The 22,495-nt window shown below is 40.8% G+C and overlaps 1 protein-coding gene across 1 annotated transcript in view; it reads right to left on the bottom strand.

Annotated features, from left to right (window-relative positions):
* The window catches only part of LOC146315670 (sprouty-related, EVH1 domain-containing protein 2-like), a 32,122-nt gene extending 10,662 nt beyond the window's left edge, over positions 1-21,460 (bottom strand). Inside the window, exons 1-4 of the mRNA XM_084735530.1 lie at positions 20,781-21,460; positions 4,258-4,450; positions 3,988-4,156; positions 3,155-3,219 (exon numbers count right to left, since the gene is read on the bottom strand). Coding sequence (XP_084591656.1) covers positions 3,155-3,219; positions 3,988-4,156; positions 4,258-4,450; positions 20,781-20,806 — 453 coding nt within the window. The 5' untranslated portion in view covers positions 20,807-21,460. The remainder of the gene's footprint in view (positions 1-3,154; positions 3,220-3,987; positions 4,157-4,257; positions 4,451-20,780) is intronic.
* Between the last annotated feature and the right edge of the window lie 1,035 nt (positions 21,461-22,495).

The following is a 22,495-nucleotide window of genomic DNA, read 5'->3' as shown; positions in this document are numbered from 1 at the left end:
GGCGGATGTACTGCTGAAGACACACAGGAGTGCAATGTTGAATTGCTGCAATTTGGCCATATATAAAAAATACTCTTGGCCTGTAACTTTTAAACAGTACACTTCCGAAACAAAGTTTGTGGGTTGAGATGAATCTGTCGATACAAGATATGCCATTAGCATCTAGACTCACTTGCTTCCGTTTTGAATTTTGTAGAAATTGTGTTTTTAACTACTGGCTGCACAAATTTTAAGCAATTGTCACGAAATTTAATACAGAACATCTCTGGACCAAGCCGGAAAAAGTTATTTTTATCTGACTTTTGATACTCCATACAATTTTGCTACAGCTAGCCCTAAATGTTTGCTCAAATGCTGTTGGCAAGACTTATAATACAAAAAAATTTATATCTTCTGATTGCTTTCTGCTATCACAAGCATATTTGGTGGATATGTGTATATATGATGCATGAATAGCCATGTGGCCAGGTGGTACTGTAGCAGCATGATGTAACTATTAAGGAAGGAATTTTGGTTTGTCTCTGTGTATGGCTGTCCTTCACATTTCTCGAGAACTGTTCATCCAATCGATTTCACATATGGCGTGTGCATTACTGCAGACTCAAGGGAGTGCAGCATTGAGTATAAAGTTGATCTGCAACTATGCAAGCGGCACTTCTGAGGCCAAAGCAAATGGCCCGCTCTGAACAGATAGGTGTTCCAAACAGGCAGTACACTAGTTGAGTCATAACTCCAGATGGGTCATGACACACCGAGCCGACAGTCTTGGCTTTGCTTGGCTTATTGAGTACCTGTTGCCGATCATCCCCCAGACTGTTTCCACTGTGTCCTGCACAGTTTGCACTAGTTGAGGGTTTATGTTAAAACAGTGGTGGAGGCAGTCAGAGAAGATCAGAGCTCTGTACAGGCCTAAAACTCAAGGCCAGATGCATACTTGTCTTTGAGGCATGACTGGCCAAATTAGATCTTGAACTGAGACCAAAAGGTACATTTTAGCTTTATTGAACTAAACAAATGTGTACAACGCTGCAATGCCTTTTGCTACTTGTTTTACATGTATATAAGCCAATGATTGACACTCTACAAGCTACATTTTAAAATCCAAAGCCAATCTTAAAACCCAATACTTTGTTGGGACCAGTTGGGTTTCGTCTTGAATAGCACATCTATAGTGAAGAAGGCTAACTGACAAACCTTGCCTCAACCTTGTGGATCATTGATTTCATCCTTTAATATGTTTTTACTAATTATTTTACTGTGTTATTTTCAGGGTTGCCAGGTCTGTGTCACAAAACCCACCAAATGGCAGATCAAAACTAGCCAATAAAAGTGACACCAGTGTGTGATGAGCATTAGGCACATCATATGTGCACTGGGCTTGGGTTGAATACATTATTTCATTTAAAGTATGCAGTTTCTTTATAACATATATCAATGTAATTTGCATTCAAATAAGTCCACCCAACGAGCGCACAAAGAATTCAACCCATGGCCAAAAAACAACAAATGTCGCCCAGTTCCACAGGAAACCCACAGACCTGACAACCCTGTCTATTTTCTTACTTCCACAAGCAGAGCACCTTTCACTGACTGCATCAGTGTGAAGGTAAACTTAACAGTGCTTTATCAGACACATATAATGAGACGTTTAAACATAGACTCAGGAAAAATGGTAGGCTAGATTTTGCCTTGCCTTTCCTCTGTGGTTTTTGGATTACAAATACGGGCTACAGGTTAGTTAGGAAAAGAATGTATGTGCAGGTCTGCTGTGTTAAAAAGCATTTTAAAAGCAGCTATGATGAGACAACACAAAATATTTCTCCAGTTATCTTTTGTTGGTGCTATTTCTTGGTGTGTCAGAGCCACTAGAACTCATACACCATAACAGTTTGTATTAAATTAATCAGTTTGAAACGAGGCAAAAGTAGAAATATAAAGGCTATGTCACAATTTGTTTTATTAAGAGCTTGTGCAGGACTTAATCTGAAGTGAAAGTGAGCAGCTGGGTCTTATTTTGAGTGAATCTGGCAACTTTTTGAGCAACAATAACAAGAAACCGTCTTGGATTTGTTGCTCTGAATGCTTTAACTTTCCTAAAAACCCGATGCTCCATTTCAGGGATTGCTCCACCCTCTGACAGCGCTGTAGCCTCCCTCCGCCCCTCCTCATGTGTTTGTATGCGTCTCTGTGGTGGCTGTACACTCCCAGCAGAGCACCTATTAGTCTTGGCCCTTACAGACAGCTCAAGTCAAAGATGAACCACGAGGCACTTCCTCTCGTAAATCAACGGCCCTGCACTAAGCTGGGAAACAGCTGCTAGCTGCTAGTTTGGTGGCGACTCTCTTTTTCAACTGGAGAGTAGGGGTGAGGAGAAGGTGGGGGGGGGGTCATCAGGAGAGAGCGAGGTGGTGGGATACAGGAAGTGACCTTGTGACCCTGCCTGCTGCTCCTGGTGTCAGGTTACAGAGGGGGAGGGGTCCCTCTTGCTAACTTAAGGTAGAGAGGCCCTGACACACAAACAACACTCATATTCAGTGGGCTGTGGCAGGTAGGCGTGACAGGAAACAGATCCTGAGTTGAAATACTTATTTAGATGGATTATTATTTAGTGCATCGTGCACAAAACACTTTGTAAAAAGTTTGGATTTTGCCTGAGGGTGTAAGCCACACAAAGTCCCACGCAGTTTTGCTTTAAGGTAGCAGTTAGATATGAAATCTCATCCAGGAAGTCTGTGTATTTGAGAGTTGTCATGGATCTGTTAATTGGCTTTCCTGGATTTTATTAAGCCATCACTAACACAGCGCCTCGCACAGAAGAATGTCATTCATTGCAAACCCAACCTTCAAATAACATCTTGATGCAGCCCATTGTGAGTCAAACTCAAAATGTTCCCAACCTGAGAAAGTTCAAAAGAGTTCAACTTTATGCAAACGTCCTCTAATACCCAGAAGCAACAACCTGGAGACAACCAATCACATGAATTTTGATCCCGTCAGAAAATTACCCACTTTGCCGAGTGTTAATGTTAATGTCATTCAGACTACTTTTGACACCTGATTTTGTTAGCAGACAGCACATAGATGAGAATGTGTCACAGTTACAACGAGCTTTGTTGAAGTAAAATAGAAAATGAATGTAGGGAAACGTGCTTACAGTAAAGACGTCATCGTCACCCAGCTCGCCCTCATTCTGGAGTGCTGTAGAGGAGGTGGTTGAGCCTACGAGGTGAGAAAACAGGAGCAGCTTTTAATTCAAGGATCCAGCACTTTGCTTCACTGTCACCTCGTTCACCGACAGCGCACAGGAGATGGACTTCGGGGGCAAACTGACAGAGGCCAAGGGGATATTAAAGATACCAGGAACATCTGGGCGTCCTGTCAGCCAGCACTCAGGCCAGAAAAACCTCATATTAGGCTCATGAATCTATAAATTCCACGTTGTTGCTTTCAGTCAGAATCCAGATTGTAACCTTACATTACTCTGTGACCCAAAACATTTATTTAAATCAACATGTAGTTACCTTGTCAGGCGCTCTGATAACTTTATGGTTCATAACCAACATTTAGGAAACAGATTTCAGAGCTGTAGTATTTGATTCTCATGCATGCATCTCAGTGCCTACCCTCTCTTGCATGCTTATCAAAGCTTCATAACTTCATAAGTTCCATGTTTCTCCTTCATTCAGTAATTATACTAGTGGATTGTATAATGCAATGATTAGTGAACATCTTATTTGTTAATTTGTTGAGTGTTCTCATCTTTATGTGCAACATCTCTCTTCATATTATATCATTAACTGTACACATTTGGAGGGACATGAGTGATGTTTTAGTCATAACTAGGACCTCATGACATTGTCCTAACCCTCTAACCAGGTCTTGCTTAGAAAGTCAGCAGCATCTGGTCCACTGGGACTTTATTATCCCTGATTTATCTATAATGGGACGGTGTAAATTTTTGGATAGTTGCACTGTGGCACTTTGTACCTTCAGCCAGGTCCTCGATGGCTTTCCGTACCCCCCTGTCGAACGCTCTGGCATCAGCTGGACTCTGGAAGGTCAGGCCACACTTCCTGTCTTCCACCCTCCAATGGTGAAACGTGGGCGTTGCTATGGTGTACACGAGGTCCTTCCTCAGCGGACAGTCCAGGATCACCTGTTTACGCGACACACACGTCAGCCATATTTTCCATATCTTATCCTTACAGGAACTTTGATGTGCTTTTGTTGATGTTTGTGTGTGTTTTTTTCTTTTACCTGTTTGTCCCGCAGCCGCTCACCCCGTATGAGGAACTGAGAGAAGCTGGAGGCCGGCACGGGTGCCAGCTCTGGTGGCAGGAGGCGGCACACCCCGACCCTGCTCAGAGCCCCGCCATCCTGGGCCAGCCAGCCACCACTCGAGTCGTCCCGCGTCATCACCACCGCTTTTACACGCACGATGTAGCTGTCACTGAAAAGAGAGAGAGAGAGAGAGAGGAAAAAATATTAGAATGATAATGGAAATGTAAACACTCATATATGGATGTGTCAAACTTAAAAAAAAACATAATTTCATTCCAACTTGTTATATACTCATTATACAGAAAAGAAAAGTAATGGTGTGATAATTGATCCTTCCAACGTCGTGCCCCTTTTCACTCTGTGCTCCAAGGTAAGTTAAGCAAAAAGCAACGTATAATTTACATCTTAAGTTAGCTTATGCTAGTAAAATGCTAGCTAGCTAGGTAGCTAATCTACATCCTTTTTTTTTTTTTTTTACATCATTATAGGATAATGTTGCACAGTATATCGTTTTTATAATATAGTCTAATTTTTTTAAACTAAAAATGGTGTGGTATTATTATGGTATTTGTTATAGGTCCATAGCCAAAGCCAAAGCAAAGTTCATTCGATCAGAACAGAATCTGGTGTGAAGCTCCACTCTGTCCCCGGCACATAGGCACGCACTGTGCATGGCAGGTCTTTAATATGAAATATATTCATATTTGACCCAATAAATAGAACCACTGATTAGCATGTGTATGAAATTAAAATGAAATAGTTCAGATTTCATTGTAGATGTATTTTGTTCATTCTGTGGGTCTTGTGCTTTTGCAGCAGGGTGCTGTACATCCAAGGTTAATGACCCATAAGGACGTTCTGTTTCTGAATTCTGAACTGTTAGGTATCGAGTATCAAACTATCGTTTCAGTCTCAAGTATTGTTTTGGTAGACAGCATTGTGATACTAAACTGGGATTTGGTATCAAAGTCAAAATTTGGGGATTGTGACATCACTATTGTAAGAGAACCTACAGCAGCTGTGAAACTCAAACTACATGTGAAAAGGTGCATCTAGAACCATGTGGTGTGAGGACCCGCACTATCTGTAGATATAAAGGACTCATTGTAACATATGAAAACACAACGACTCTTATTTTCACTATATTCTGCTGAATAAATCCCCGTTAATCTTCCACAATGGACCTTTGAAGTGAAAACTTCACAGAAATTCAGCCAAGTGAAATCATTTCAGGGGCAGCAGCTTTTCAAGGTAAAAACAAGCTTTTAAATGAATGCTGGGAAAAAAAACACAAAGTTAAAATTAAGTTCTACTCTTTCTGCGTCTGTGGTCAGAGAGGAGCCTCCATCACACTGCAGATGAAACCAGCTAACTGACTGACATGAGAAGTTGATGCACGCCTGTTACTTTTTCCAGCACCTACAAAGCAAAGGTTTGTGATCATTCTGCAATGATTAGAAGTATGTATGATAAAATCTAAGTGTTACCAGATCTAAAATGCCACCAACATAGTTTCCTGTACATTTGTTTTTAACCAACTAGATGCTGTATCTCATTTCCATGTAACCGTACTTCAAAATACTTTGCATCAGCTACATACTTCACTTCGACAGGACTGTGAGTGATGCCAGTAAACGTGTCAGCTGATAATGAAAGCATTGGAGATTTCAATCAACATTTAAGAGCACCTCAGCAAACATGTTTGGTTGCAGAAAATTTCCACTACACGCCACATTCTGACTGCTTACACTTTATCATGTGGGTAATTAGTTAGATCAATAAATTGACAAAATGATGATTTGTTACAGTATGGTCCAGTTTTATTTCTATCATGCATAATGTCACTATTTTCCCCGGTTGAACCAAAGAAGATGTACATAGATTTTATATCTACCAGATAATATCAAAACGTGGGGTGTTAGATCTTAGTATTAATATAAAGAATAAGCCACCGCTACGCCTACAATAGATGTGCAAAATCTACAGCAACAAACATAAAACTATGTATGGCAAATGCTTTTACAGCACTCAGAGAAGCTACCAGGTTGGAAGGTGAAAATGTATATTTAAGCCACATAAATATTTTCCATGCAATAAAAAATATTCAGGCAACAAAAAAATCTTCCTCAGACAACAACTACTATTTTATCCTGGCCTCAACTTGTGAATAATTCACATAAATTCTAACTAGCTTTAATTTTTCTGGCAGGAGTCGGAGAGTGCGTTAATGCCACAGCAGTTTATTATAGAGCTGGATTCACACAGTGGCAGAATGTTTGAGGGCGTCTCAAGTCACGACTTTGCCTGGTCCTTGCTGTGCTGAGGTGGGAGGTGTTGTACCAGGACAGGACAAGTCAGCACGAAAAACACACACACACTCTTTAAAGGAATAGTCTGGATTATTTGAAATGGGGGTTGTATGAGTTACCTAGCCATAGTCAGTGTATTACCCACAATAGGTGGTACTGCTGTGGACCAGGTCAGCAACAAATGTATTTTGGCAGCCATTAAAGGCCTAAGTAAACAAAACAAACAAACAAACAAACAAACAAACAAAAAACATGACAACAACAGTTTCAGTGTACACCACATTCAGAATATTTTCACCGCTTTACTTTGCCGTCAGACAGGCTTTTCCTACGTGAAACCGCCGTTATGCACGCTAAATATTGCAGTCTGCAAAGCAACCAGACTCCATTGGCGAAATCAGTAATTTAACCTCACAAAACGTGGGAGGTGCTGGACTTCTGTTGCCTCGATTTGTTTGTAAGTTTGTGTTATTGTGTGACTTTGGTGTTTTACTAGATTTGTTTGGATTCACTGAAGTCACATAATAACACAAACAACAGCAGATCAAGGATGCGGCAGACCAGCTACTCCTGTGTTCTGTGAAGTAAAATTAATGTTTTTGCCAAAGGAGTCTGGTTGAGCGAGACTGTGATATCTGGCTTACATAACATCAGTTTGTCCTCTTAAAAGGCTTTCTGACAGCAAGGCAAAACAAAGAAAATAGTCTAAATATAGCATACACTTAAACTGGCAGTGATTTCTTTAAGTGGGCTTTTTTCTTTTTCTGACTCTTCATGTAAATGTAGCCTGGAGTTCTATTTTCTTTGGTGGTACTCAAAACTTCCTAGACAAAAATTCTGATTAATCAAATACTTGACCACCAGGAACTTAATCGTTTACAATTCTGATAACTTATTCAAGGTTTCCTGCAGTGTTTTACGGTGGAGGACAGATGCCTCACATACAAACATAAGAAAAACATATTTCACACAAGTGCCATGTAGGTCATGAATGTGGTGGCTGTCATCTGATAATCACACTGATAGTGAGACAAGGTAAGTCACAATCAGCAAGTTTTAAACTAAACATTGTCCTGGGGTAACCCTGTGATTATTTGTCCAAAAAGTCCCTTATCCAGGTACTGGTGGCCTAGTATATAATATTATATAATAACAAATATGTAATTGTGATTAATTTCACCCCCGCTCCCTTTTCTAAAATCTCCCATCTTTCCCTGTAACTATAAAAAAAATGTAATTTTTCAAGAAAAATTACAAAAATGCGATGATGTGCCATTTACCTGTTTCAAATGATCATAGAAATATGCAATGTGGTTCACCAATTGTCATTAATTTAATCTGAAATATCCTATTACTTCAAAGACAATACAGATTTGTTTCTTGTAGCTTGACGGCGGTGGCATTTTTCACCATTTTCTGACTTTTTATGATAAAAAACAAAACAAAAACAGATGAACTGATAATGTAAAAAACATCATAAGTTGCATCCCTGGTCATATCCTCACGTCACACCTTTGTCATCTGAACAGAAGTAATCTTATTCCAACTACACACAGATGCAGTAGATGAGAAACCAGCCGACTGGAGTTGTGATCAGGCGCACGATTTGCAAATGGACGGATAATACAGCTAGAGTGTAGTCTGCAGGGCTGTACAACACAATACATGACAAAAACTCCCTCTGCAGTCAATAGAGTCGTCAGCGCTTCTAACATGAGACAATACGACGGAGACTGAATGGTAAAATACAAGACATTCTCAAGCATTAGCATGACAGCCACCACCCTCACAGGGACACAATGAACACGGTCACAATCCTCATGAATGATCTGACAAAAACAGGATGTACCTCTGTGTATGCCATCGATGCTGCACTGTGTTTGTGTGTGTGTGTGTGTGTGTGAGAGAGAGAGAGAGGGATGAAGAGGGAAAGAGAAACATAGAAAGGCAGAGTGGGAGTAAATGAGAGAGGTGTTGTTATATAATTAGCTTACAGACAGTCCCAGGGATCTGATGTACATACACACACTCATGCACAAATACACACACACACACACACACACACACACACACACACACACACACACACAGGTGGCAAAACTGGTTCACCAGCTCCCACCCACACACATTCATAAAACTGACTGAATGACAGACTGACTGACTGGGTGACGGCAGACAAACAGCTCGTGCAGATAAGCACCTACAGATTCACCCACAGGGTCTGTGGTTTCATGTAAACACACACGCAATCGCGCACGCACTCATATTTAAACATTACGTGTGTTTGGAGCGTTAAAGACACAACAGACAAAACCTGCCTTTTTGTGATTTTTAACCAATTTACATTACATTACGACATTAGAGACTGAATAAAGACTGATTCTTCAATGGTGCAGTTTGTAGGCAGGTATTATTTCATGTGTCATGTCAAACCACAATGGGCGGAGGAAAATAAGTCACTCAGGTTCTTCTTAGCCACATGGGAAACTTGAATGGCAACAAAGTAAATAATAGAAGTTGAAAATAGCACATCAAGGATCTATTTTTATTCCTACAGAGTGCTGCAGGAATGAGCTCTCAAACCTGGAAATGAGTTAGCATTTTTGCACCTCTGGTCCTAAAATCAGCAGGTGGTCAATGGATTTTTTGTTCTATGAGATAAAAAAAACCCACATCAGTAAACATCCAAGCTCAAGAAATTTGAAGCTTTTACGCATCTTAAAAAGAAGCAGCTGCTAACAAGTGGCTAACAGTTTTTTTTTACCTCTGGCGATTGCATTTACACTTCAAAAATCATAAAAGTGGTGTTCGTTTGTTGAATCTTGTCGAACAAAAGTGTCAGCATAATAAAATCTAATCTAATGGAAAAACCTGTGGCATTTTTGTGGACGGAAACAGAGTGATGATAACTTCCACTGTGCCCTTCAAAAATATCATTACGTTACAGCAGCTAGCTAGTGGCTACAATGGCTATATTGAATAAGAAAGGTCAGCGAGGCCTCTGGTAGCTTAATTAAGTGATTTTATCTTATGTAGTCACAGTTGACTACTTTTAGGTGTTAGACTGGTGCATTTACAGTGGCTGAAATAGCTGGTAGCAACATGCTAAAGTAGCACCTTTCTGGATAACAATGGATTTGCACCAGTTTTGTAGTTTAACGTTCAAATAAGTAGGTTTGAACAGGTTATAAACTGGCTAATGATCAAAAATGGGGCAACTTATTCAGACATTTGACCTCATCTTCAAATAATCTTGCTTGTGTGTGTTTGTACTGTGTTTGGATGATGCTGGCGTTAGTAAGGTTTGCTAACCACTTATTCTTATCTCACAACAAATACTGTAACGAGAGACCACTAAACAGACATTGTATTCCTGTGTGAAGTCAGAGTTGTATGTAGGGTTTGTGCCAATGATTGTACAGTATTTTTGCACAATGAAATTATAAACGAGAGAGCAGCTCTGACACTGAAAAATGCTTAGTGGGGATATCGAAACTGAAGCTTGTACCACAGCAGTTCAACATGGCTCAAACACATTTACGACACGTTCACATACGGAACCACACATCCCGTCCGCCCACATACAGAAATAACACCAAATTCTGTGCTATATAAGCACAAGCGCTTTAAGATACACGATACCGGCTATCAGCTCTCTGTGATGAACTTGTCACATTTTGGGCTGTCTTGTGACCTGCGTTCAGAGCCCCAGTCTGCCGACAGGCCCTATAATCTGTGGTTGGAACACACAGACGGCCACAACCAGCAGCAACGCGCTACTTTAATACACTTGGGAGTGACCACACATTCTGGCACAAATACACACAGACACACACATACATTTGGGAGCTGTGAATCTAATTCTGTCCGCACGAATGTGGCACGAGGCAGTGATGCTGAAAAAGGACTGTGATGCCCACTTTAAGAAAAGGTGGGAGATACACTATTTATAATCACCTATTTATGTGGAATTTACATCTACCATCTTTAACTTTATACACACTTTTTCCATGGTTGCCTAATATTTGACATAAAAGTGATTTACAGTTGTACTCACACTGTGTTATATGTCAAGGGTCGCAAGCACTTTTCAAAGTCTCTTCTAGGTGGGATGAGGATGTAATGATGAAGGTGTTGTCTCAAAAGCAGAGTGATGACTCAGTTTCGAAGGAAGATAGGGTGGAAGTCAACACCTCGCTGATAAGGAAAGAGTAGGTAATTCATGCATCACATCCTTTTTATTATTTAATATGAGCTGTAGCCATCAGGCCAAAGGTGCAGGGCGTGTCTCCTTTCAGGCTCTATGCTGCCGTTTCCAGCCAATCACTTTACACGACCTCTTAAGCTGTACAACAATATACTGTTAGCTGTTGCTCATCAGCTACTTGTGAATGTGTCTTTAGGCCGTGTTTCTGATTTACTGCCAGCTGACTTCCTCCTACCATGACTCACAAGCTCCTGCTGCAAGTGTAGGTGCCATTCAATGCACTGATATAAAGATTAAGTTACAGTACAGCAAATATCGTGGCAATCACTTACAGCGCCATATTCAGCAGCCTGGTATGCAAACAGTTTCATTCAGCTCGCTGCAGATAGATATATAATAGTATAGATATCATTACAAGTGACCGCTTTCACAAATACGTATCATGCGATCCATTGCTAATCTAAAATTTTGATTAAAGCTGCTTTAAGCTAGCCAGAATTTAAGACTGTGAATATTCAGGGGTTTTCAGGGCTGTGAATATTCAGGGCTACTGTATAATGGAATTAATTACTGCCTCTTTATCTAACTATTCTTCATCACACAAATTTGCAAAGGTCTTCTTGGTTTCTACCCTTCATATTGTTATTGCAACGCTGCTGTGTTTGAAGCATCCATTCTATACTTTCTATTTCTATGCCTGGCCCACACCTTGCAAACAAGTCTCTATCATAATAAGGAAATGAGCTGTGGGTGGAGTACACACCTGTAGATTCCCTGCCAAGCCACACTGGTGCACCATCAATGAACTCTTAACTTCCCTGCATTCATTTTATTTGCCTGTAAACCACGTCAGCATCCACATCTTGTCCTTATTACTGTCAAAACACCACAAAATTATAGCTATAACATTTGCAATACCTTAAAAATGTACTCTGAGAGTAATAGGAGTGCGACTTAGTGAGCTGGACCCACAAATACCTGACCTGGACTGTGAGTAACAGTATTGCAATAAAACAGTAAAGGGGGCTGGGAAGTGGTCTGGTTATCAGGTCTGGAATCCAGCTAATGTGTGACAGATAAAAGGGCCAGTGAGGGCAGCCCAGCCATGTGTGATAAGGGCGGCTATACTTCCTCTGATAAGGAATGACTGGCCGCACCTCTGCCTGATCAACAGAACCACACACACGCACCCACGCACAGGGTCCGCCTCTCTCTGTGGAGCTCCACACACACACACACACAGCAACCAGGAAGTAGCTGAAAGGTGCTTCACCACCATGATGATTTTATTACTGGTTTGAACTTTTGATGCTGACAGGGTTTCACAGAAAAAAAAGAAATAAAGGTATATCTTAAAGATGATGATATAATATTGTACTGCTGAACATTTAATCAGTATATCAATGAAGATCGATGTATCAGCAACAACAGAAATGCCACATGTAGTGTTGTTAATCAAGTGAAAATACCAACCATGTATTGGTTGCAGCTATGATTAAGCTGATTTTCTCTTTAGTGTCATTCTTATGATTTAATATCTCTGGATTTCTGCACTATTGTTTAGGCCCTGGGTCTTCAACTGGCCTGCTTTAGACTATTAGCCGTATTAAGGCCTTGCTTTTTTCAACACTTACCGATTACAAAATTCATTAAACAACTTAATAATGGATTTTATTTTTCCCTTTTATTCTGAAAGGTCCAGGACTTGTTGCAAACAGTATAGTTAATGAAACACCTATGGATTTGAGGTTGAGAACACACAATTTCTTCACATAAATTATGTACTATAAATGCATAAAAATGATTTATTACAGTCCATCTGTGTGGACAACTTAAAATCTGGACTTTTATAGATGTATTTCAGTGCAATTCTGATTTGTGCAAGGAAGGATCAAAAAGTTGGAAATGATCAGAAGTGTGGGCAAAAATGTGTGGTAGCCACTATGTTGGATTTTTATAGTGCAGAATTCTGCCAAATTAAGTTGAATTATGTAAAGGTTTTGCATTTTTGTTAAATGTTAGTCAGCTACAACATGAGGAATTGGCTAATGATGCTGTAAAGTTAATCTTCAAACTGTAAACGGCTTTCATTCATGTTTTAATTTCAATGTAGGAATGTAACACAGAGAAACAGAGAGTGGTGGGGTGATGCAAGTTCATTCACAAGTATTGACGCCGGAGGATCCCGGGGGGAAGTTTGATCGGCTTTCTGTCAATCAGCTGTAGTTACATGCAGCGCTCACATGTCCAGGCAGCACAAGACGCACGCTGCCGGTGTGACAGAGTGCAAGCGTGTCAGCCGACATGACAGAGAGGTCACTAATATGCAGAGGACAACATCCCATACACAACCGACCAATCACAATGCACGTTCAGATCTATTCATGATTATCAGTTTCCATGGGAGCAAAACAGGGTCACCATAGTTTTACAATTTTAAAATAAATGAAAAACATTTTCTTGTTCTGAGCTTTGCGGTACAGATAAAACTTGCTATATGCTCAATAATCCAAAATATTTCAAAATATGAGACCAAAAATGGACACTGAATCAAGTCTAATAATATATGACTAACTATATGGACAAAGAAATCTGGATACTGCAATATGTCCAAAAGCAATTATGATCAGCGCCCAATTGTGTTGCAGGTCAAACATGTTATCCAACTGAGTATTGCAGAGTTGTTCTTCCCCAACCCTCATCCCCAGACTCGAAACTCAGGCTGGTACACAACAAACACTTCTATACTGTAAGCTGATCAGCTGTTTATAACTGTCAGTTGTCTGTCAACATAAAGATAAGCCTGTTATCCCACAAACGCTCTGAAAATACACACTCTAGAGGTGGAGTTCAGTGACTGCCTGCCTGCCTTACTGCCTGTCAGACGCCATTAAAAATGCTCATTTTAAACTTTATAAATATCTACTCCTTCTAAAAGTTCATTAATGATTTCTTACGACTCACAAACAGATACTAACTTATTCAGTGAACACTGTGCATCAGTTCTCTTCCCCCGCCCTTAATAAACAGCCTTGATCAGCTCGAGGTTTCTGACCTGTTAAAAGGAAGTTTTTGCTCAACACAGTCGCCTCAGTTCTCGCTCATGATGAGAACAATTGGGTTCACAAAGAGTACCTTCTAGACCTGCTCTATTTGAAAAGTGCTCTGAGATAACTTGATTTGGCACTGTACAAAATTGGATTGAGTTTTAACTCAATAAACATGCAATGTGAAACAAAAACAGACGTTCCTTACCAGAAAGGACATTTCAAAAGGAGCATGTGCTGGCTGTAGCATTGACAATGGAGATGCCAGCATTTCAGCTTCAACTATTACTTGTTTAATTAATCTGATTACATCATTTCATGATTTAGTATGGTAAATATACAACATATTTGCCCTGTAGGGTGATTCAGCAGGCCCTCCATCTCAATTACGGTGATGAAAGTAAGCAGATTGGTTCTAAACCTCTTAAAAGCAACTGAAAAGCCAACCAAGACCCTCTATAATGCCTCATATCCTCTTATACAACGTTAGCCTTACCGCTTCAGGTCAAACGGAAGTGATGAAGGGTTTTATAATTTCTAATGCTCTTTGCATCTGTAATTGGCATCCGTCAACCTCAACTTCGGTGTGTTTGATCAGGTAGCCTTCGTTTACATAAACTGTCATATGTCAGGGGTTTATCTTGTAATTGGACGGCCTGTGGTCCAGCTCCAGGACATCAAACCAACTGAAAATGATTTGCATGATGAACACTAGGAAGTCTGTTCTCTTAGGGTTTCCCTGGTCTAAATATGCCGATATATTTACCGCTACACATGATGGGCTGTAACGTTTCCTGGTGCTATTTGTGGTTAGTTTTAAATAGCATGTGGTCCCTCTCCATTATGAGATGTAGGAATAGTTTTAATTTGATCTTATCTTGAAAACATCCAGTGTCCATCTGACATTACTTAAAATTGCTGTAAGTTTCTGCTTTACATATGAGAGCATTGTTGGAAAGTGGGGCATTTTGTGTAGGTGTGATCACCAAAGTTCTGCTGTATAAGAGTGATTTAACATAAACCAGGACAGGGGAGGAATGAGACTGACCTCTATGTTGCAGTAAATATTCTGAACAAGAAGTTTCAAAAATGTCCAACAAAATGATCTCCTGTCCTTTCAAGGTGTTATGTGAGAAAAACTGGCTGTGGAGAATAAGTTATATCAAAAAGGCTATTGGCCATCTCATCTGTTTTTATACAGATCAGGAAGGATAATCAGCCAGAGCACCCTGGTTACCGAAGAAGAGAAAGTTCACGGAGTTCATTGACTGAACAGCTGAAAAGAATTTGTGTCTTCAATAACCAGCACGCTGGACTGTTGTATACTTCGTGTGACGACGGAAAAACACCCTGAATGAAGTGAATGAAAACTCAAGCTATTATAATCTTGGTCATCCAGTCAGCTGATGAGCAGAGATTAGTAAAAAAAAAAAAAAAAAAAAAAAAAACACAGGCAAACAATCTGGGTCCATTGTTTGGCCTCCAGATATAAACAGCTCAGGCCATTATATAAAGGCTCCGGATAGCAACCAGTGATGAGCTGCTCTGTAAAACACAGGAAATACTGTGAACAAGGATCTGTTCCACATGATGTGTCTGTTTGTGTGTGTGTGTGTGCGCGTGTGTGGAGCAGGAGTACAGCGAGAAAGAGAGAAAACGCAAAGAGTTCTGCAAAGGAAGTTCATTTGCGGACACGTGTTATGTGTCAATATTCTCCTTGTGTGCGTGCCGCGTTACCCGCAATATGCTGTGGTTCCCTATACATCATCACGTGGACTTATCCAGATATATCCACTCTATAGATCACTGCGGTGAGCTTGCAGATTGCAAGCACCTTGCCTCACCCTACCCTCCCGAGCATGAGGAGAGCATATGATGGCTGCAAAACTCACAAAAAATGGGAAAGGTTGTATTTAGAGTTAGAGCTTGGTTTGTCTGTTCAAAGCTACTGTAGACACACTTAACTTATAGTCATTTCTACCATATTTTGCCAATAAAACACTGTAAATCGCACACACTGGATCTTTAAGATAATACTTGCAAAAAACGCTGTGTCTGTTTTGTAGCTAACATGTTATATATTACTCATTTCTGTGTCATGTTTCTTTTTTGTGCCATTTTTGAAATTGTGTTCATTTGACCTAAAACCTGGTACAAAAGTGTGTGCAAGCTACTAACAAAGCACCTCTTAGTTTCTGTTTCCACTGTCTCATGAATAGTTGTATTTATGTACTCTTTTTACAGTATATGCCAACGCTGTACACATAAAACACATGTCAGCTAGCTACAAATAGCGTCTGACATTAGGAAATATTTCAGCAGTCTGAAACATCATCAGGAAATGTCAGGTTTCATGGTCAGTCCCTCAGAATAATCGCAAAGGAGACAGTCACAAGGACCATTTTCTACACACTTGCAGCCTCAATAGACCAGAATGCAATGCAGCTCCAACACATGTTGCATTGCAAGTCAGGGGGACTTCAGAGTCTTTCACCCTTTTTGTGATCAACCTTTCTACACTAACAGATGAACGCAACACCTGGGTTCATGATGATAAGAGACAAAGCAAAGGAAAAGCAAATTAATTTCAGCACACACGGGCTGGATTATTCCTTTAACAAAATACGAAATCTATTCCACAAGATTTAGAATTTATTACAAAATGTTCTGCAAAGTATGCAGTGCATTGGTGATCAACTTTTCCAGTGTCACAAAAATTCCACTCCTGTCAAGTTTATTATAGTCTCAATATCAAATGCTGCTAACGTAGAAAATATGTGTGAGAACAGAACAGTCCTGCTGAGGGAACATGCAGACCTGCTAACTCCTCACTGCTGTGTTTGCCAGTTGATGAGTGCTTTTTGTTCAGGGATGGATTATATTTCGTTGCTACGTTGACCTTAGCTGAATGTCAGTGGGCATCTCCTGTCCAATACTGACTGTGCACATGCTGACCCTGCAGCAGCAGGCAGCACACACCGGATCAATACATCCTCTGCCTGTGTTGTGACTCTACAGGATATGCGTGTGTGTGTGTGTGTGTCTGCAGGAGAGATCTTACATAAAAAGGTAATAAATGTCCTCAGAAGGACGGGGTAAAGACGCACATCCTCCAAATTGAGGACATGACGGCTATGGTTTTAGTTTAGTTTAGGACATGTAGTAAACAGCAGGTCCTCACAAACACAACATATGTGTGCGTGCCTCACATCACATCGCCTGCTGATAGGGAAACGGACACATCACGTCTGATTGCTCCATTGAGGAGGTGAGCCATTCAAATGCATGTGACTCAATCTCCAGCACGCAGTAAAAAAGTCCACCTATAAAACAACAGCCATACAATTAACCCCACAATAAATAAGACAGGTGGTGAAATATCTAACGTTTGACACAAGCTTCACAATCAGAAGAAAAACTATGCCGCTGCACCTTTTAACATGACACAAAAGGCAGAAAGGTGTGTCTTTTATCTCCTCACACTGCCTTAATCCCATTACAGGCTTTTATTTCCCATAAGAAAACCACAACACACAAACTAGCAGATAGCTGCACATTGATTCAGTTCTCTCCGGTAATAAGACAATAAACATGTTTGAATGACGCAGCATAGTAGCAGCAAAGGGTTACCAATAGAATTTTACAGCTTACATTTACATAAATTCACCTATACGGACCAGAGTTTGACATTAATCATGGCACTATGTGACCCATGGCCGCAATAAGTTTCTCTGTGGCCATCAAATATTCTGTGTAGGTGACCTCCTGTGGCCGCCAAATTATACCCGCCCCCTTAATGTCATACATACTGTATCACCAGATTCTTGCCAATACACAGCCCTTGGCGCATGTGCTTAAAATATTAGCATCTATCCCTGATAGGCTACTGACCACTGTATACCACTTGTAAACATTACGTCAAGTTGTCTTTTACCATTACGAGCGTACAGCAGGCCTAACTCAAAGTTTTAAAACAACACAGTTCAATAAGCTAAGAAATATCTTCTGCAAAGCAATCATGCTTTCAACTGTTAACTAACCTAGCTATGTGACATGAAACAAGCAGGCCAATAATAGATGATACTTTTAAATACATTCATATTTAGACATTAATACACTAATTGGCTGTTGGCAGTGTTAGGACAGCCCAGTCGGGATATTAGTTGGCCAATGAGAATCAATAGATAAGTTGATGTCTGTCAGTCAAGCATTGTGGAGCTCTATATTAGCATTAGCATTCATTAAATGTAAGTTATACCCAAAATAACAGCATTAGCACCGGCTAAACTACAATTTGCAGAAGAGTGAAGGTTTGATAAAAGTTTCAAAGTAAATAACTGTTGGTTACTAAAATGCAATGGTCTGAATGAGACTGGGTAATTTACTTGGAGACATGACAATTGCTTTCAATGGCCTACATGTGCATATTTTTCCAATACTCTTTTATGATTGTCACACAATTAAGCTTTGTTTCCATTTCCTTTTAATCCACGCATCTAAAATTAATTGCTAGCAAATAAAAAGCCTAGACAGCATTAGCACAGTTTGACTTTTATATAGTTTTAATGGTCACAAATGTGTTTGGCAGATCCATGGAAGCATATTTTTACTGAATTCTTGCAACACGAAAGAAAAAAAAACTTGCAATACTTCGAGAATGTCATGACCATGGTCCAATTTACCCAGGACATCATCATAAAAGTTTCCTCACCCAGAAGTGAAAGGCAGTAAAAAATTCATGGGAGGGAAACTGTTTGCTTTACAAGTTGCTCCCATTCAAGAATATAAGTATATACAAGCATATAGAAATTATAAGAACAGAAAGAGAAATCATACGTATGTAAAAAGTATGTAAGTATGTGAAAAACTATGTGCATTACACATTATATGTAACAAAATAGAAAAACAAATACAAGGTGCAAAAACATGTAAACAACAAAATACACAACAGTGGTAAAAATAATAGTGTAAAAATAACAATAATGCTGAGATGGTGGATAAGTGTGTAAGGATGCAAGTAATATAAATAAGAGTATAGGCTGGTTAAAGGAAAAGTATAAATGCAGTAATGATACCAGTGTACCAGAGCGATTCTGATTATTTTACCTGATACTGTAACATAATGATGATATTTACATAATTATTCTTATTATGATTGAAAAACATGTTTAAATGACTATGGTGTGATGTTTTTGCAGGAATCTGTATCTGTGAATCTGTTTTGTAGGACAAGACATCTCTGCCTCACAACACTCATTAATTTAAGTTTTCTTACATGCATTTTGCCTGTAACAAATATTGCACCTCCTGTAATTTGAAAATTGCAGACAGCCATGTTGCGATTTTGATAAAAATTTCAATGAATTTTGCAGCCCAACAGTGTACCTGTGTATTGCACTACTGAATTATTATTACTATTATTACTAATACATGACTCAGAGGAAGGACAGAACGATAGAACTGCTCTCAGGAAGGAACACTGAGAACGTCTGAACAATTTCAAAAGTTGAAAAGACAAGCTAGTCCTAACGCTGCAGTCTCTACGTGGTTGCGGGCGGCTGGCCCCCAGTTTGCGTCTCGTGTGGGGCCTATTAGCATTACATTCAGACTGAGGGGTCGGTTTCAGCCCCTGTCTCCCGTCCCTGTCTGTCTGTCTGTCTGTCCCTGAGACGCTGGCTTCGCAGAGCCGAGTGCGGCCAGCAGGCATGAATGGGGACGCGCTGAAGGTTAGAGGGCTTTTATGAATGAGCCGGCGTCACGCCACAGCAGCGCAAACATCCCCTACGGTGCCCTTCGCCCTTCCACCCCCGCCGACTGAGCTCCTCCGCGAGGCGGGCATACCGAGCACAGCCCCGAGTAGTCTGACACAGAGAAGCCGTCGATACAGGCTAATAATAATTTAAATGGTCGTGCGTCACACATTTCCATTTAAGCCTTAAATGTACTTGCATTTAAAAACACTTAGAATTTAAAAACGCGTATAATATTTGTGTTGGTTTTAACAATAACCCTCACATAGGAGCTATACGCGCCCCTCCACCTGCCTTGTAGCTCACATTAAGCTACAGTTTCTTCTCGGTAAAGCTAATTTTAAGCTTCCAGCGCTTCCATATAGGCCTATGGGTGCCGTATAAACAGGTCTGTGGGCCTACACATTGTACGGCTCTATATTGGCAACATTTCGCAAGACGCAACAGCCCGACCAGCGGGTTGTCTGTCAAACACAAGAGCTCGACTCGAAGAGACACGGACGCGTATTTTTTTTTTTTTTTTTTTTCCAGCGCAAGTCGTCGTTTACAATCGGTATTTTTTTATGAATGGAGCGCGGTAGGCTATGCAAATGAGGGCGATTGAGAAAGAGATGGCGGATGAGGCATATCGGATATCTCATATCCTGTGAGACTTCCCCCTTCGGTTGGAAGCAAACATACAGATGTGGCCAAATAACGAGGCCAAACAGCCTCTGTAAGCGCCGTCGGGCTCGACGAGGCACAAACAAGAGGTGCGTGAGGCTCGCCGCTGTTTGTGTGTTTAGAAAAGGTGTAACTTCGGGGCGTGTTTGAGTTTCTAAGTTACGCTGCAACAGGGCCTGCTCTCTCGCTTCAGATCCTTTCAGAAAATGTTTCCGATCCACCCACGCTTATTCCCCTCCTCCTCTTACTCCTCTTCTTTCTCTCTCGCCCTCTCAAGACTAGTCTACAACCAAGGTGGGGGCCCGAAAAAACCCCTCTGCTACGAGCAGTGTCAATGCATTCTTCAAGCACCAAATCCTATCGAGTTCACGCAATAAAAACATGCAAAAAAAAAAACCGCACAAGAAACCAGCTTTGTGCGGGGAGTTTAAGGCTGCACATTCCACCAAGTTGCTCTAATTATCTCCAACTTGTAGGCGCAGGGAAAGCGAGAAAAAAGACGGAAAGAAACATTTGTACTTACTCGTTTGGGTGTGTTTCTTCTATCATTTTCTCGTTTCACCTCAGGTAATGTACCGCGGCGGTTGCATACTTTTCGCTCGTCATTCTTTCGCCGCGGCTCCTCCGATTCTGTCTCCAATTCCGCATAAATCCCCCCTGCGCCTTTGTGCGAGTGTCGGCTCTTTGGCTTTGCCCTCGACTGGCTGTTCCTCCTCCGTCTTCTTTTTCCTCACTTTCCCCCCCTCCGGAGCCACCCAGTTCCTCCTGGATCGCAAAACGCTGCTCTCCTCTAGAACTTTAATCCCCCCATCGCCTTCAGGAGGTGAAGTAGCCCCTCTATACGGACAGTTTAGTAGCCGAATCCAGCTCTTCTCTTCGCTTCGCTCCCCCCCACCACCTCCCCAAACACACACACACACACACGCTCTCTCACACACACACAGACACGCAAGGCACACACACTTGGTTTTTAAGTCCTAAGGCGCATGTTTTCTCCGACGACTCCGGTTCCAGTTGTGCGTAAAAAAAAAAGCGCGTCGTCGCTGTTGTTACCGAGGGGTGGCCCCGCTAGAGCCCCATCTCTCTCTACTCCATGTTGGATTGCAGGCGAGTCGAGCTGCTCCAACGACGCCGGGGGAGGGAGAGGGAGGAGGAGGAGGAGGAGGAGGAGGAGGGGGTGCAGGGCGGAAGCGGTGACGTCGGTCTACATTTTGGTGGAGGGCCCACGATGGCTGCAAGCCGTAGGGGCCCTTGATAAATGACCCCCCCCTCCTCCTCCTCTTCTCTATTCTTTTCCCGTCTTCTCCGGATCCCTGATTTCAAATCCGGACATGTCACCTTTGTTCTCAAATAAAAATCCTCCAAGTGCCTGCTGGGACATTATAGATATTCCATATAGGAAATTAAAAATACCACAGCGAGGTGGTCACTGAATACTCACCATTATAAACAATGGTACACATTGCAGAAGTCATGCAAGAAAATAGTCTAAAGCACTTGGAATTGGTTATCTCAACAAATTTGATCATAAAATAATAAAAATTAGATTATGATTTTGTTGAGTAATCAAAAAAAAGAAAAAAAAAGAATAAAATTTAGTCTTCATAAACTCAAATGCATGTCTGATGAAACAAAAAAAGATTAAAGGGATTTTCTGGATAATCTCGTTAACTTTTTTTTTTTACCACCGTATCTGTTCAGGTAATCCACAGCAGCTGTTTGCAGCTCTCTCTCTTATCGCCTCTGAGAAGTAAACTTAGTCTGCGGGTTTAGCTTTTTAACACCTATTGATCTTCTAAAGTGTGGGGAAGTTGGATGATTAGCCACTTTTGTTTTCGTTGAGTGCTGCCAGATTTGTGTTCCTGCCCCAAACAGTTGCCAGCATTGTTTTCAGGTTCATGCCTGGGCGAAAAAGCAACACGTCTCATTTCAAAACTGTGGTCAAGTAGCGCCCTCCGCTGGTCGTTTTGTACAACTTACATACTTAAAGTAAAGGCTTTGGCCAAAATATTGCAACAACCAAGGAGCATTATTCTACAGTCCTTAGTTTTTTTTCAGTGATTTTAGTTTTTAAAAATACAAATTGTGCTCCTTTATTTAAGATGTCAGGCTTTTTATAAATATGACTATAAATTATTATACATTTTTTGTTAAATATATCAGACTGTTTTGATGACACGGTAATTACAATAAACACCCCCTTTTAATTTGGGGCTTTTATTAGTCTAATAAAGGTTA

The sequence above is a fragment of the Lutjanus erythropterus genome, chromosome 14 (assembly GCF_056507025.1).
Source record: "Lutjanus erythropterus isolate fLutEry1 chromosome 14, fLutEry1.hap2, whole genome shotgun sequence".
In the NCBI taxonomy this organism is placed as follows: domain Eukaryota; kingdom Metazoa; phylum Chordata; class Actinopteri; order Lutjaniformes; family Lutjanidae; genus Lutjanus; species Lutjanus erythropterus.
The sequence above is the reverse complement of the archived record's forward strand: the minus strand, read 5'-3'. Positions and strand labels throughout refer to the sequence as shown.